The sequence below is a fragment of the Argopecten irradians genome, chromosome 2 (assembly GCF_041381155.1).
Source record: "Argopecten irradians isolate NY chromosome 2, Ai_NY, whole genome shotgun sequence".
NCBI lineage: Eukaryota > Metazoa > Mollusca > Bivalvia > Pectinida > Pectinidae > Argopecten > Argopecten irradians.
Window position 1 is genome coordinate 29,160,096 of NC_091135.1, and position 17,300 is coordinate 29,177,395.

Here is a 17,300-nt window from a genome sequence, read left to right on the forward strand (position 1 = left end):
AAGTATTATGAATACAGAATGTTTTTGTGGGAAATTTTAAAAGCGACAGTCATTGACCAAATTGAACTATTGGATTAGATACCGTTGCGCCACAACTGAATTTTTTTTATAGTTAAAGTAGGTAAAAAACAGTAATTAATGCCTAATTAGTAGCTCATTGAGTTTTCCAAATTAAAATATAAGCATTGTTCTCAATATCTTTTGTGTTAATAAAGTCATAGATAAAAAACGGACAGAATTTCTTTTTCATAGACCCTTTGCTTGTATGAAGAATGTCCTGTTTTTTATCTTGACTTCATAAACCCAAAAGATCTTAGGAAATTATTTACAAGGTACATATATTCTACAATATAAGATATTTTGACTGTTACGTTTCTGATTTCATTTTAATTAAACACATTGATAAACAAGAGCTGTTGGAGAACAGCAAAGCTCGCCTATTCAGAAGAAGTTGATGTTCAAGTATTTACTATTTAAACATGGAAATATGACAAATTAACAGACTCAAAAACCCCCTAAAAGGCCCCAAATTGGTTGTATTATCACGTTCAGCATCCATACACATTAGGAAAATAAAATCATTAACATTTATGATGACTTAAGCTTAAACAATTGACAAAACAGAAACTTGCTCAAAAACTTTAACGTGAAATGGGACGCCAACGCTGACGCCGACGGCAGGGTGACAACATTAGCTCCCCCTATTCTTCGAATAGGCGAGCTAAAAATTGCCAAAAAAAATCAAATAAATAAAAATCACAATTACACCATTAGCACACATCAAACCTACAATTATGGAATTATAAGATTAAACACCTTATCCACTAAACTACCTCTAATGATACCATGTTTAAATCAAGACCGTGTTAGTGAAGACCGCTTGTTGGGGATTCCTTCTTTTAGTTCCATTATGGAACATGTGTGAAGTATTATGATTGGTTGATATATTTAGACATAAAACGCTGATTTCCCTGTCTTGTAACCCAGGGTATAAACGGAGCGTAGTGGAGTTTAGACACAAAGTTTCTGAGTTTGTACCAAAGAATTCTCTGGTAGTATATATGTTTAAATGGGCACTAGAGTAAACATCATGTAACATATAACCAGGTAATCAATGAGTGTTAATGGAACTAGTATTTGTACATTGACTATATCCTTCTATGAAATTGCAAAATAAAATATTTTATCCATCAATGAAAAAATGACAAAAAACATGTACTCAATTAAAATAATTTATTCCTGTCCAGAACATACAATAAATTTTGACTTGACAGGACACAATTCAGCGTACAATGAATGGACTTATTATTTTTAAAAAAACTTACAACACATAATATATATATATATGTTTACATTTACATATATTGCATAAAGAACTTGCTATTTGCATTATCATTATGTTTAAATATTAGAATATAAATCTTCAGAAAAGAATCAAAAGATTAAATACATAATGTTCAAGAATTAATATATATTACTGGGTATCTTGGTATACATAAGTGAACATTGGTGTAAACAAAAACAAATGGATAAGGTATTTGTCTACATTTATAACTATGTATATAGTATATATGGTACATGCAGAATGACCTTGACACAGCCAAGGTGACAATGAAAAGGAATGCTACGACTACTGTGGAGGAATATTTCTGGTCCTCGTTACTAACAGCTACACAACCAGTCTACACTAATACTGCTAACGATATTGTCATCCTCAACTCATTAATTAATCATTCACGTATGAAATAATTACCTGATTTTTGAAATTATTTATTCAAATTTTTTTAAATAATTATAGTATTAATAATACTGATTTTGATCAATGAATTGATGTCTAAAAAAATATGTAATTTAGCTTTTAAAAAAATCACTTTGAAACAAACAGTATGATACCTAAAAACTTTACCCATGATGTCAATTTTCAAACTTTACAGTACTGTACTCAATAATAAATCAACTACTTGGTGGAATATGTTATTCTAAAATTCATCCTTCCTTCACCAATATGGTTTTCAATTAATTTTATATTAGAACTGGCTATTTTAACAATACTGATAAAAAGAATATACATGTACAATATTTGAGAACGCTTGGCCTTAAACGGACGGAAAAAAGCAACACCATCAATTGGTAAACTGACTGTATATTTTGTTTGACATGAAGCCGAGTGAACAGAATTCATTTGCAGCTTAAAACATATGATGAATAAATTACATGCCATTTCAAATTTACTGACCAAATTCAATATTTGAATGCTTACCTATATATTGTACAAGCATATAATCCGCAACATAATCATTCTAGAACAACATACTTGTACTTATCGAGATTTTAACTGCAATCGACATGCAAGGCCCGATTGATTGGTTTTGAACCAGAATATCTGTTGGATGAACAGCTTTGCTCTTATTTGAATGAAACTGATATCAGTGATATACATGTTTGTGTATAGGATTTCAGTGTATATTTAGAGCCAAAATAATTTTGATTCAATTAATTTAAAATTACAATGTTCAACCCAAGATATTTCATCTAAAACCAACCATCCATATCGGGTTTATGGACATGTGTTATTGAAATGTTTATATATATCAATAAATCTATTTAGAGATTAACAAGGACAGAGAAGAAAACACCAAACAGGAACTGGACATCTCCACACTAAAACTGTGGTCTTGTTCAGTCTGTTCCATGTCCTCTAGCTCAGTAACAGGAGGATTAAATTAATGACAACATAGATACGTTACTGATGATAGAGGTAGCTGACAGGATACACAACATTAATCCTGAGCTGACCCTACAGTAGAAAGGATTATACACGCCTAACATATTACAACTCCTTTATATACAGGTACCAACATCACTATACGACTCCAATATATACAGATCTACATAAGTTAAGACACAAAGATGTATACACCAAGCTGTACAATAAATGATCACTAATCATAACTATTACAAGTTTTTAAACAAGTTCCTATCAGCTCTCAATAAGTGGCTAGAGATTCCGTCTACCAGGACTCTTCAAGGGACATACAATTCAGTCTGCCAAGTCACCATATCCTACAAGGACATGCCATAAATTCCCAGTCCACAAATCCTACATGACTGTACAATTCAGTCTGCCCGAAATCCTACAGGATTAGACATACAATTTAGTCTTCCCCCAAATCCTATAGGATTAGATGTACGACTCAGTCTCCCCAAATCCTACAGCACTAGACATCCTGTCCTCTATTCCTTCATGAACGTAAACCTTGGTCTACCATATACCTGATTTTCCCAAAGGGTTTGATATAGTGGCAAGAAAACATCCAAGTTTATAACAGATGATATGGTCTGAACCTGCCACAACAGATTCCTAAAAATCAAAGAAAATTTGAGCACGTTCGGTAAAGGTGGTATTAGATAATGCCAAATTAAATGCAGCTGGTAGTTACAGACTATTCCATCTGCCATGTTTGAAAATAATGGTGTATAGAGACTAGTGTTTAGTATATATTAGTATATACTCTAAGAATTTTTGGGTAGAAAAGGCTAAAGTCAGATTTTTAGAAAGATGTTTATAAAAGTGATATGTTAACAGTTATAGTTATACATGATGTCTGTACGTTTTGTCGTGTTTTGAGATAAATCAAAATTACAAATCAAGTTGGGATATTTGGCTGTATCCGTAGACTTCAAAATATTTCTGACAACCTGTATTGTGATGCCCTTTAGATTTATAGCAAAAATACAATATTTATGTTTGTAATCAAATTGTTTGAATTTTCCTTCTATAACAGTCCAAGCAGTTTATTATGACTGCACATAGATATATGTTAATTAGCCACTATAGTGATAAAATACAACCATCATGAAATAAGTAGCATAACTATAGTATGCTGACATAAAATATTACAATTGTTTTCATTTAATATTTAAAGAATTGAGGTAAGAAAATGTCAAGAACAGTTTAAATATTAGATTATTTGAAGAATTTTATAATCTCATACTGAAAGAAATCTGACAGGAGATTCTTGTGATTATGACATTTGGTTTATATTGTAAATAAAACAAAACAATGACCAAATACTACTAATGATATAATACAAATCAAAGTCTATGGCCGTTTTCGATTATACGGTTTTACTGGTTGGACCTAGTAGTTTGTTTATCTAATTAAAATCTTGGTGATTTTATACTGTTTTCAGACAAGCCTTGGCAAAGCCCTCACAGGCCTGTATCAAAACCTGCAGGTCAGTCAGGATTATACTTGAAATAATGACTTTTGCCAACGGTCAAACTGGTTGTTCCGAATAAACGAAAACGGCCTATGTCAAAAGATTTATAGCTATAAAATATTACAGCTTAGAATGGTGGTCTATTTTCTAAATGTAAAATGTGAACAAAAAAATATGTTATCATGTTAACATTATCAGTGCCAGAACCTACACTGCTGGTATTTAAATTAGACATTAACTATTGTGTGACCTCACAATACTGACACACTTGAATTGCACTAGTTAAGTGTGTTACAAACAATATCAGATGAATGACATGTGAAGACATATTTAAAAGTAAATATATTAACAATTTAATATATTCAATATGCACTATTATTTATTTGGATGTAAAGGAAAATTAATAATATTTTAATTAAGCTACCATATTTGAACAAATAAGTGCCCCATGCTCCTTTGAAACCTCAAATTCATTTATAAATTAAATTCAAATCTTTTAATGAGCAGTCTAAAAAAAATTTTAAAATGCTATACAATTACTTGGTCTCATTTCTTATTCATTTAACTTTCTGCAGTAGTTTTATGAAGGTCTAAATCTGGTTTCATTGAACTTCCATTCAATATTTTTTTCAGTCTATGCTTTAGTATCCTGGGCATTTATTGGGTCTAATACAGAACATCATTTTTCATAAAAGTTCATTCAAAGATTCATTTGATATAAAGAAAACATTAACTTGTGTATAACAGATTATTTTGGCAAACTGTCATAACTTTCTTATTATAATAAGTAAAACACACTATATTAATAAGAAACCTCTATAAAATAAGGAAATATAGCTTGGCACTAAGTTTTGAGATGATAGGGAGACATTTCTAGGTTCTTGCTGTCAAAGATGACCAATTTATCGATGATTGTGAAAAACTTGTATATGAAATGATGTGATTATATAAAACTTCATGTGGATTGAGATTATTAAAGAACAACATGTATCTACCATATCTGATATATATTATCTATTGTATGTTAATGTTAGACAACATCTTTCATTACAAATACATGATTATATTACAGCCTAAAAGAAACCTGCCATAAGTAAGGTGGGTAAGCTTGATACATTTGTCATTTAGGAGAACACAACAATACTGATTGAAACCTGAATGGGCATGCTAATAAATCAGTCTTACAAGCCCCAAAATTTAACCAGTGGAGATAAGAAAAAACTTTATCATCACAATAAAATCTTTTGACAAAAGATAGAAAATATGTTTAAACATGCTGATCAATTTTATCATGATTATCTGTTAGAACACGAGAACATAATTTTTATTATGCCAGAAAAAACATATAAAATAAGGCAGAGAAAAAATTTATTATTAGAACATTGAAATATTGAATATCAGAGTAATATAGATAAAGGTAGATGTATAACTAGGTAAACATGTCCTTTACTGGGCAAGACAATTTTCACTATTAAATAGTGCATGGTTTATAACTGTAAGAGCTTTAGATATGTATCATTGAATAGGCAAACAACACTTCACTACACATCAAAATATACACAAGTCATGTGATATTGGTTTTTGAGCGAGATTCTGACGGAGTGACTAAGCACTATGTATATATGGATTTCAAGGTGGGAACCTAACATGCTATCATCAAGGCAACATATGTTAACGTTGTCTAGACAATATACGCTAACGCCATCTAGATAACATATGCTAACGTTGTCTAGACAACATTCACTAACTTTGTCTAGACAATGTATGCTAAGACCAGCTTCTTATAGCAATAATTATGCCTTCATAAAGTGAACAAGGGTACAATTGACCTTCATACTGTACAATTGACCTTTGTACTGCAAAATTGACCTTTGTACTGTACAATTGACCTTTGTACAAATATTCCACTGTTGCTAATCAAAATCTATAACAATGGCTTGGTACACCTAATGTTTCCTTTTTCGAATTGTTCCCTGAAATATGTGTACTTAGTTTTGAATAATAACTGATTCCTTTTGGAGATATTGTAAACAACACATCCTTGATGAAGTAGTATCAGTCTTGTCTTTTCAAGATGTCAATATACTGATGAGTATTTGTTGATATTCAGGCCAACGGGACACAAATCTCATTCTATACCAAACGTGCTGGTTTCTTCTACAGCTGTTACTAACTTCTCAATCAGCATGTCAAAAGATGTATAAGAAGGCAGATCAAGTCTGTTGAAGCATGTGTGAGCCCTGAAACAAATATAGCGTTAGGATTATTATGTATGTTGTGTTGATGTGGTCCATAACATACTAGTCAAAGACAAGATATCGTAAGCAATTATAAGACTCTTTCATATCAGGATTTAAAGGAGAGAAATACTCCAACCAAGGTGTTAATAAATTGGGTAAAACCAGACCAGACAGTATTTATAGGTAACAGCCACTAGAATGTTAATGCAGTCCATATCTAGTTACCTGGGCAGACTGGTGATTCGCCCCCATTTTTCTATACAGAATTTCCTTGGTCCATTGCTTCCTCGCAGAGCCGAGAAACCTTCATAGGGTATACTAGAAGTACCCGTCACAAACTGAAATCAAAACAATTGGTTTTTGATGAGTTGGTTTCTTTGTCTTTTGAGTGTTAGCAAACAATTTCCTTAACCTATTAAAGGAAGACTTTCTTTCGAAATTTTAATTCTAATATCACGGTGATATTGATTTTATTGATTTGTCACCTCCATCTTTGATAATGTTTTTTCATATTATGGGTAAATGTTTTGCAGGCTGATCACCATTTGTAACATCTACAATTTATTTCATTAAATTTTTCAAAGCTGAATATAACCTCTTCCATAATACTTATTGTATTATGTGGAGTAATTTGTATCCAACAGCCAATCATTTGTAAGGATCACATGTTCAGTGGAACACACTGTTGATATTATATTTTTATCCCACAGACAACACATGCGCTGTCGGTGAACGATTTTTGGAAATATACTGTACAGTATCACATAGACTAAAAGTAGTTTTAAAGATATTTTCAAACATTGTATGAAGATTTTGAAAAGTTGTAAGCAATTTAAACATATTTATGTAAAATGTCTACTGTTTGTCAATGAGGAAAACATGATTTTGTCAGCAGTATTTACCTGTAAGAGTCGAAGTCTCCTTTCATTGTCGAACTTTTCTATGGCCGACCAGAACCATTGAACCACAGGATGCTGATCATGATAGCCTATACAACATCAATAACACAGGTTTTACAACAACTACAGACTGTGAAGATTGTTAAAATACTGGGTTACTTTGAATAATGTAAAGTCTACAATTTACTACTTAAGTTAGAGAACTGTTAAACTGTTGTATGAGAACTTCATTTAATATAAGTATACGTACCAGATCTGTATTCTGTGTTCCGTCTCCAGTCATGGATATCTATTTCTACCGTACCAGCTATTACCAGCTCCAACTCACGAGCATCAAACATGGACACAAGGCGAGCATCCAGGACCTATAAACATAATTACACCTTATCCACTGATTCAGTTTTTGGGTACAGTTATGCAGAACTCAGAGCCTTAAACAAGTCTAATAACTAGCATTAAATCAAGCATTGACTCTTAACTCCATAACACCAATGTGGTTTTTGAGATGCCCACATGATGAAATCTCCAAAGTGTCCTTATAAAAGTTATACCCCATAGAGCACCTTTAATAAATATGGTACTTGACTCCCAACCTTGTGTCAGCTCTTTAGATTAGTGTCAGAGAAAACATTATGAAATACCAATATGAGCCCTCTTATACTTTCCTCCGGAAGCCTGTAACAGACTATTTTTACCTCATGGAAGCCCCTTATGAGATCCTTGACAGATCCTGCTATTTTAGACCCCTACCTAGTGGAAGTCCCTTATGAGCCCTTTGATAGGTCCTGCTATTTTAGACCCCTACCTCATGATCATGGAAGCCCCTTATGAGATCCTTGACAGATCCTGCTATTTTAGACCCCTTTCTGGTGGAAGTCCCTTATAAGCCCTTTGACAGATCATGCTATTTTAGACCCCTACCTGGTGGAATCCCCTTATGTGCCCCTTGATAGGTCCTGCTATTTTAGACCCCCACCTCGTGGAAGCCCCTTGGGGCCCTTTGATATATCCTGCTATTGTATACCCCTACCTCATAGAAAACCCTTATGTGCCCCTTGATATGTCCTGTTATTTTAGACCCCCTACCTCGTGGAAGCCCCTTATGTGCCCCCTGATATGTCCAGTTATTTTAGACCCCTACCTCGTGGAAGCCCCTTATGTGCCCCCTGATATGTCCTGTTATTTTAGACCCCTACATCGTGGCAGCCCCTTATGTGCCCCCTGATATGTCCTGTTATTTTAGACCCCTACCTCGTGGAAGCCCCTTATGAGTCCCCTGATATGTCCTGTTATTTTAGACCCCTACCTCGTGGAAGCCCCTTATGTGCCCCCTGATATGTCCAGTTATTTTAGACCCCTACCTCGTGGAAGCCCCTTATGTGCCCCCTGATATGTCCTGTTATTTTAGACCCCTACATCATGGCAGCCCCTTATGTGCCCCCTGATATGTCCTGTTATTTTAGACCCCTACCTCGTGAAAGCCCCTTATGAGTCCCCTGATATGTCTTGTTATTTTAGACCCCTACATCATGGCAGCCCCTTATGTGCCCCCTGATATGTCCTGTTATTTTAGACCCCTACATCGTGGCAGCCCGTTATGTGCCCCCTGATATGTCCTGTTATTTTAGACCCCTACCTCATGGAAGCCCCTTGGGACCCCTTGATATGTCCTGTTATTTTAGACCCCCTACCTCGTGGAAGCCCCTTATGTGCCCCCTGATATGTCCAGTTATTTAGACCCCTACCTCGTGGAAGCCCCTTATGTGCCCCTGATATGTCCTGTTATTTTAGACCCCTACCTCATGGAAGCCCCTTGGGACCCCTTGATATGTCCTGTTATTTTAGACCCCTACCTCGTGGAAGCCCCTTATGAGTCCCCTGATATGTCTTGTTATTTTAGACCCCTACCTCGTGGAAGCCCCTTATGTGCCCCCTGATATGTCCTGTTATTTTAGACCCCTACATCGTGGCAGCCCCTTATGTGCCCCCTGATATGTCCTGTTATTTTAGACCCCTACCTCGTGAAAGCCCCTTATGAGTCCCCTGATATGTCCTGCTATTTTAGACCCCTACACCGTGGCAGCCCCTTATGTGCCCCCTGATATGTCCTGTTATTTTAGACCCCTACATCGTGGCAGCCCCTTATGTGCCCCCTGATATGTCCTGTTATTTTAGACCCCTACCTCGTGGAAGCTCCTTATGAGTCCCCTAATATGTCCTGTTATTTTAGACCCCCTACATCGTGGCAGCCCGTTATGTGCCCCCTGATATGTCCTGTTATTTTAGACCCCTACCTCGTGAAAGCCCCTTATGAGTCCCCTGATATGTCCTGTTATTTTAGACCCCTACATCGTGGCAGCCCCTTATGTGCCCCCTGATATGTCCTGTTATTTTAGACCCCTACATCGTGGCAGCCCCTTATGTGCCCCCTGATATGTCCTGTTATTTTAGACCCCTACCTCGTGGAAGCCCCTTATGAGCCCCCTGATATGTCCTGTTATTTTAGACCCCTACCTCGTGGAAGCCCCTTATGAGCCCCCTGATATGTCCTGTTATTTTAGACCCCTACCTCGTGGAAGCCCCTTATGTGCCCCCTGATATGTCCTGTTATTTTAGACCCCTACCTCATGGAAGCCCCTTGGGACCCCTTGATATGTCCTGTTATTTTAGACCCCTACCTCGTGGAAGCCCCTTATGAGCCCCCTGATATGTCCTGTTATTTTAGACCCCTACCTCATGGAAGCCCCTTATGTGCCCCCTGATATGTCCTGTTATTTTAGACCCCTACCTCATGGAAGCCCCTTGGGACCCCTTGATATGTCCTGTTATTTTAGACCCCTACCTCGTGGAAGCCCCTTATGAGCCCCTCTGTCTGTTCTGTTACTCCTCTCTCCAGCCTCCACTTCACCATCCTCTCAATGTACTCCTTTTTATTCTTTTCTGTTACAGCCAGAGTTTTACCATTCAGCTTCAATTCCCTCTCAGTCACCTACACAAACGCATGGTATTAGATGAAGTAAAACAGAAAAGGAACAAACATTGTCTCCTGTTTACTATTGTTACAGGGCATGTATGATAAAACCAGAATGTTATATTGAATGATGGTCTTCACAGACCAAAATCTAAAGCTCATGCTGAATTTGTATAGTAAATATAGAAACGTAAAATTATTTCATCCAAAGCTACACAAAAAGAAATTGTTTAAGATGTGGAATAATTGATGTAAGCATGCCTGAAGTCTCTAGTAAGGAAGTGTAGAAATACAGTTACCTATGTGATGTCCTAACAGTATAATACTGACCTGACCAAATACTTCCTCGTTAACAGAGAACGTCAGATCCATATCTAATTCTGTAATGTCATTTTCCTTCACCCATAATAAACTCTGATGGAATTCAGCATCCAGTGCTTCAACATCTCCGAGCGACCATGGACTGTAAATAACACAATTAACAGTTATTGTAAAATTTCTTTCTCGGCAACCATGGGCTGTAAATAACACAATTGGTGTTCAAGTTCTAGATAATCTCTACTTTATTTAATCACAATAAAAAGCCTGATGTTGGCCCAGACAAAATTCATATGACTAAGCACTCTATAGGTCACTTATACTAAAGCTTTCTAGTTTACAAGTCGGGAAACAAGAGTAATGAAATATTGAAGAATATTTCACACTCCTTGTAATGTGTTGTAGCAGATAAACTAACACTCGTAATAATGCTTTGTAGAATGGCCTGGTGAAGAAAGCATCCAATAAGTACTGATGAACAACCGCAAGTCCCAACACTCGACCAGCGAAGCGGAACCTGAAAATAAAAGCAAACATGTGTATTTAAAATATGAATGAAATTTTCTCATTTCTTATTCGGTATGAGTAATGTGACTCACTTATCTAAAGGTAATCAATTCCTGAACCAGCAAACAAATCAGTAATACATTTGTATGCAAAATCTTAAATTACGCTTAACTTTAGAATATCAAAGTAACAGATGAAATCTTGAATCAAGAGGCCAGCTCAATTCGCGTTCTTCAAAGAAGGAAAGTGTTCCTAGAAGATCTTCCAGCTCACCAATGGAAGAGTCATACTCAATACTCCAAAGATTACTATCACTCCCCTGGAATATGTCATAGCAAAACTTAAAGCTCTGTGTATGACTGCAGATGAAACAGGTAGTTATGTCCTTTGTTGTAAATGGAAAGAATTGAATAACTGTAATATGCGAATGCATGTATAGCCTAGAAGTTGGGCGACGCTCTCTGTAATCTTCAAAGGAAGTCTCAGCCGTATTGGTCAGGTTATTTCTCCTGAACTGCCTTCAGTTTTAATATGACATATTCCAGGGGTACATATAACAATATTTATAGTAACCTATGGAATATCGAGAATGAAGTAGACCTTCCAGAAGCAAAAGAGCTACAAATTGAATTATCAAAGTAAAAGAGCTACAAAATGAGTGATCGAAACAAATGAGCTATAAATTGAGTTTATTTCTAAATAGATAGCAAATTGAGTTGCCTTCTGTACACACTGTGGAAAATCAGGGGAGACAAGTAGCTAGTCTGACTTACCACTCAAGATTATTCTCCACCACAGTAGACATAGGACTAATCTGTACAGTATACGTGTCGTTAGCAGAATACTCAAACAGACCATAGTAGGGGTTGAACAGCTCACGCGATAACAGGAAGAAAAACTCCCGAGACGGACCTCCATAATCCAACCTGGCAATACAAATCACTTAGTATTAGTATTCTCTAATAGTAAAATTAAAGAGCAGTATTATCTCTTACAATGCTCCATACTATACATACATTTTCTACCAAAGTCAAACATCTTTAAAACCATTGCATGTTAATGAAATTTGTAGTATTTAGGCTGTTACGTTGAATTCCAAATGATGCATGATCAAATATAACTTATACCAGATTTTCCTTTGACTATATATGGACCAAAAAAATTATATGACATACTGCCTGACTAATGGAATCCATAACCAAAGTACGACTTTTCCAATGACAAGTAGTATCATGGTATAAGGGTTATAATTTTAAAAGATTTCTCTGGGTTCCTTTGTCAGATGTACTGAAAAGGTAAGGCACCATCTAATGAAAGTTATGCCTCGATTATAAAAACTTTAAGTATTTCCTTTAGATACCTTAAAAAATAAATTAGGTAGAATAGCAGCACCTAAATAGTTTTAAATACAATGAAATACATTTATGCATTTTCATCAAATTTGAATATTTGTCTTGCTTTCAACAAAGAAAATATTCTGATGACAAGTGAGAAATGTCAGACCGGTCACCTTTGATACAAGTGGCAAGCTTCAGGAAACAAATCATTTATGCCAGGTTGATTTGGCTGGTACAGCACGTTCCATTTCAGATACAGCAGATTTGTACTGGAACAACTGGTAGGAATCCAGTAATGGAATGCACAGAATGTGCCAAAAGACACAGTACAATGCAAATCCTGTTTTTGTTGTGATTTGACTTACTTACCCTTCCTCACCAACAAATGTGATGTACAGTTTACTCTTCATCAGCTCTTTCTTTGGTGTGGACATGATCTTGTTAAATGAATCCTCTAACACATGGTCTCTTCTGACCATCAACCTAGTATCCAATTACAAGAAGTAGATTAAACATTACTATCGATATGGCTTATCAAAACAGTTGAAAAAGTATTTCCATCAACCAATAGAACAGGTACTATTTATAACAGTTACTTGATTTTCAACAAAATCATTTTAAAATATCTTATTTCCTTCAAGAATGTAATATTTCTCTATGGTTAAGTAGTAGCAGTAGTCTTCAGAATTCATAATAATTACATTAAACTTGCCCTACCAGTAATATTAGGTCTTACTTTAATTTTGGCGGTCCTTGGCCGTATCCTTTAGATTCCAGTTTTCTGTAAAAACTTCTCAATTTAGCTTGGAAATCTCGTTTGTATGGAGCTGGAACTCTGACATTGGCTCTCTGAACTTCTGAAACAAAACATACATACAACAACAGACTGTGGAGGGGAGGGTATAACAGTCATGCAGGATTCTGGTACACAGTATATTATAATATTACCGACAGACCATTCTGTCAAATAGATGCAAAATTGTAATACAAAATATTTTAACAGACAATTAATATCTATGATTTTTCTGATTTTGAAAGCAACAATTCATTACTGTTTGAAATATAAATAAATTGAAACATTTTTCTTTTAAGATACATGTATATTGAAACGAGACTTAAGCTTTCACCAATCATTGCATATTCAGCCACAAAAAAAAACAAAAAAAAATGTTCGTTGGCCAATCTTTATTTTATTTTTTATTTCTGTATGAATCCTTAAATGAGACCTGAAAATCCTTTTAATAATTAAGAGATCTTAATTAAGTGTACTGTACAGTGTATCATTGGCTCTACCCAGATACAATAATTATTCTCTCTTTTTTGGTTGGAATTAAGATTTGTTTAAACATTCTAAAAACATAAACAAATAAACATTTGCTTACCTACCTACATATCCAAAACTACAAAAACAGGTTCAGGAAAGGGAAAACAAACAACTTTTTAAAGATAGTGTTAATTTTGCTGCTTTTGACACAACAGTTGGTGGTCTTTGGTCTCAGCATCCACACATATACAATCTGCCTTACAGTGGACACAACAGTTGGTGGCCTATGGTCCTAGCATCCACACATATACAATCTGCCTTACAGTGGACACAACAGTTGGTGGCCTATGGTCTTAGCATCCACACATATACAATCTGCCTTACAGTGGACACAACAGTTGGTGGCCTATGGTCTTAGCATCCACACATATACAATCTGCCTTACAGTGGACACAACAGTTGGTGGCCTATGGTCTTAGCATCCACACATACAATCTGCCTTACAGTGGACACAACAGTTGGTGATCTATGGTCTTAGCATCCACACATACAATCTGCCTTACAGTGGACACAACAGTTGGTGGCCTATGGTCTTAGCATCCACACATATACAATCTGCCTTACAGTGGACACAACAGTTGGTGGCCTATGGTCTTAGCATCCACACACATATACAATCTGCCTTACAGTGGACACAACAGTTGGTGGCCTATGGTCTTAGCATCCACACATATACAATCTGCCTTACAGTGGACACAACAGTTGGTGGCCTATGGTCTTAGCATCCACTCACATACAATCTGCCTTACAGTGGACACAACAGTTGGTGGCCTATGGTCTTAGCATCCACACATATACAATCTGCCTTACAGTGGACACAACAGTTGGTGGCCTATGGTCTTAGCATCCACACATATACAATCTGCCTTACAGTGGACACAACAGTTGGTGGCCTATGGTCTTAGCATCCACACATATACAATCTGCCTTGCAGTGGACACAACAGTTGGTGGCCTATGGTCTTAGCATCCACACACATATACAATCTGCCTTACAGTGGACACAACAGTTGGTGGCCTATGGTCTTAGCATCCACACACATATACAATCTGCCTTACAGTGGACACAACAGTTGGTGGCCTATGGTCTTAGCATCCACTCACATATACAATCTGCCTTACAGTGGACACAACAGTTGGTGGCCTATGGTCTTAGCATCCACACACATATACAATCTGCCTTACAGTGGACACAACAGTTGGTGGCCTATGGTCTTAGCATCCACACACATATACAATCTGCCTTACAGTGGACACAACAGTTGGTGGCCTATGGTCTTAGCATCCACACATATACAATCTGCCTTACAGTGGACACATCAGTTGGTGGCCTATGGTCTTAGCATCCACTCACATACAATCTGCCTTACAGTGGACACAACAGTTGGTGGCCTATGGTCTTAGCATCCACACATATACAATCTGTCTTACAGTGGACACAACAGTTGGTGGCCTATGGTCTTAGCATCCACACATATACAATCTGCCTTACAGTGGACACAACAGTTGGTGGCCTATGGTCTTAGCATCCACACATATACAATCTGCCTTGCAGTGGACACAACAGTTGGTGGCCTATGGTCTTAGCATCCACACACATATACAATCTGCCTTACAGTGGACACAACAGTTGGTGGCCTATGGTCTTAGCATCCACACATATACAATCTGCCTTACAGTGGACACAACAGTTGGTGGCCTATGGTCTTAGCATCCACACATATACAATCTGCCTTACAGTGGACACAACAGTTGGTGGCCTATGGTCTTAGCATCCACACATATACAATCTGCCTTTCAGTTGGTGCCTATGGTCTTTAATGTGGTTTAACACATTAATACAAAACCATGTACCAAAACCTTGAAGCAGACTGGCTATTCAGCAAATACCCTACTTACAGAGCTCCCTTACAAAAATGCCACATACTATATGTAGTAAGTTAAGGTCAGTGCACTTACTGGTTGACCCTTGGTGTCTCCCCTGGTGACTATAAGTAATGTAGTAAGTGAAGGTCAGTATACTTACTGAGTGAGCCTTGTGGTGTCTCCTCTGGTGACTATAAGTAATGTAGTAAGTGAAGGTCAGTATACTTACTGGGTGAGCCTTGTGGTGTCTCCTCTGGTGACTATAAGTAGTAAGTGAAGGTTAGTATACTTACTGAGTGAGCCTTGTGATGTCTCCTCTGGTGACTATAAGTAGTAAGTGAAGGTTAGTATACTTACTGGGTGAGCCTTGTGGTGTCTCCTCTGGTGACTATATGTAGTAAGTGAAGGTCAGTATACTTACTGGGTGAGCCTTGTGGTGTCTCCCCCAGTGACTATAAGTAGTAAGTGAAGGTCAGTATACTTACTGAGTGAGCCTTGTGATGTCTCCTCTGGTGACTATATGTAGTAAGTGAAGGTTAGTATACTTACTGGGTGAGCCTTGTGGTGTCTCCTCTGGTGACTATAAGTAGTAAGTGAAGGTCAGTATACTTACTGGGTGAGCCTTGTGGTGTCTCCTCTGGTGACTATAAGTAGTAAGTTAAGGTCAGTATACTTACTGGGTGAGCCTTGTGGTGTCTCCTCTGGTGACTATATGTAGTAAGTGAAGGTTAGTATACTTACTGGGTGAGCCTTGTGGTGTCTCCCTGGTGACTATAAGTAGTAAGTGAAGGTCAGTATACTTACTGGGTGAGCCTTGTGGTGTCTCCCCTAGTGACTATAAGTAGTAAGTTACAGTCAGTATACTTACTGGGTGAGCCTTGTGGTGTCTCCTCTGGTGACTATAAGTAGTAAGTGAAGGTCAGTATACTTACTGGGTGAGCCTTGTGGTGTCTCCCCCAGTGACTATAAGTAGTAAGTTACAGTCAGTATACTTACTGGGTGAGCCTTGTGGTGTCTCCTCTGGTGACTATAAGTAGTAAGTGAAGGTCAGTATACTTACTGAGTGAGCCTTGTGGTGTCTCCTCTGGTGACTATAAGTAGTAAGTGAAGGTCAGTATACTTACTGGGTGAGCCTTGTGGTGTCTCCCTGGTGACTATAAGTAGTAAGTTACAGTCAGTATACTTACTGGGTGAGCCTTGTGGTGTCTCCTCTGGTGACTATAAGTAGTAAGTTACAGTCAGTATACTTACTGGGTGAGCCTTGTGGTGTCTCCTCTGGTGACTATAAGTAGTAAGTGAAGGTCAGTATACTTACTGGGTGAGCCTTGTGGTGTCTCCTCTGGTGACTATAAGTAGTAAGTTACAGTCAGTATACTTACTGAGTAAGCCTTGTGGTGTCTCCCCGGTGACTATAAGTAGTAAGTGAAGGTCAGTATACTTACTGGGTGAGCCTTGTGGTGTCTCCCTGGTGACTATAAGTAGTAAGTGAAGGTCAGTATACTTACTGGGTGAGCCTTGTGGTGTCTCCCTGGTGACTATAAGTAGTAAGTTACAGTCAGTATACTTACTGAGTAAGCCTTGTGGTGTCTCCTCTGGTGACTATAAGTAGTAAGTGA

At 37.0% G+C, this 17,300-nt stretch overlaps 1 protein-coding gene across 4 annotated transcripts in view; it reads right to left on the reverse strand.

Moving 5' to 3' along the window:
• Positions 1–1,218: 1,218 nt before the first annotated feature.
• Positions 1,219–17,300, reverse strand: part of LOC138315061 (E3 ubiquitin-protein ligase HECW2-like) — a 51,008-nt gene continuing 34,926 nt past the window's right edge. For 2 of the 4 annotated variants that reach the window (XM_069255792.1, XM_069255794.1), the window contains exons 19-28: positions 13,232–13,349; positions 12,865–12,978; positions 11,932–12,084; positions 11,070–11,168; positions 10,664–10,796; positions 10,205–10,351; positions 7,613–7,727; positions 7,366–7,451; positions 6,689–6,801; positions 1,219–6,463 (exon numbers count right to left, since the gene is read on the reverse strand). In XM_069255792.1, coding sequence (XP_069111893.1) covers positions 6,352–6,463; positions 6,689–6,801; positions 7,366–7,451; positions 7,613–7,727; positions 10,205–10,351; positions 10,664–10,796; positions 11,070–11,168; positions 11,932–12,084; positions 12,865–12,978; positions 13,232–13,349 — 1,190 coding nt within the window. In that variant the 3' untranslated portion in view covers positions 1,219–6,351. Of the gene's footprint in view, positions 6,464–6,688; positions 6,802–7,365; positions 7,452–7,612; positions 7,728–10,204; positions 10,352–10,663; positions 10,797–11,069; positions 11,169–11,931; positions 12,085–12,864; positions 12,979–13,231; positions 13,353–17,300 lie in introns of all 4 variants that reach the window. The other 2 variants (XM_069255793.1, XM_069255791.1) reach the window with 1 other exon arrangement.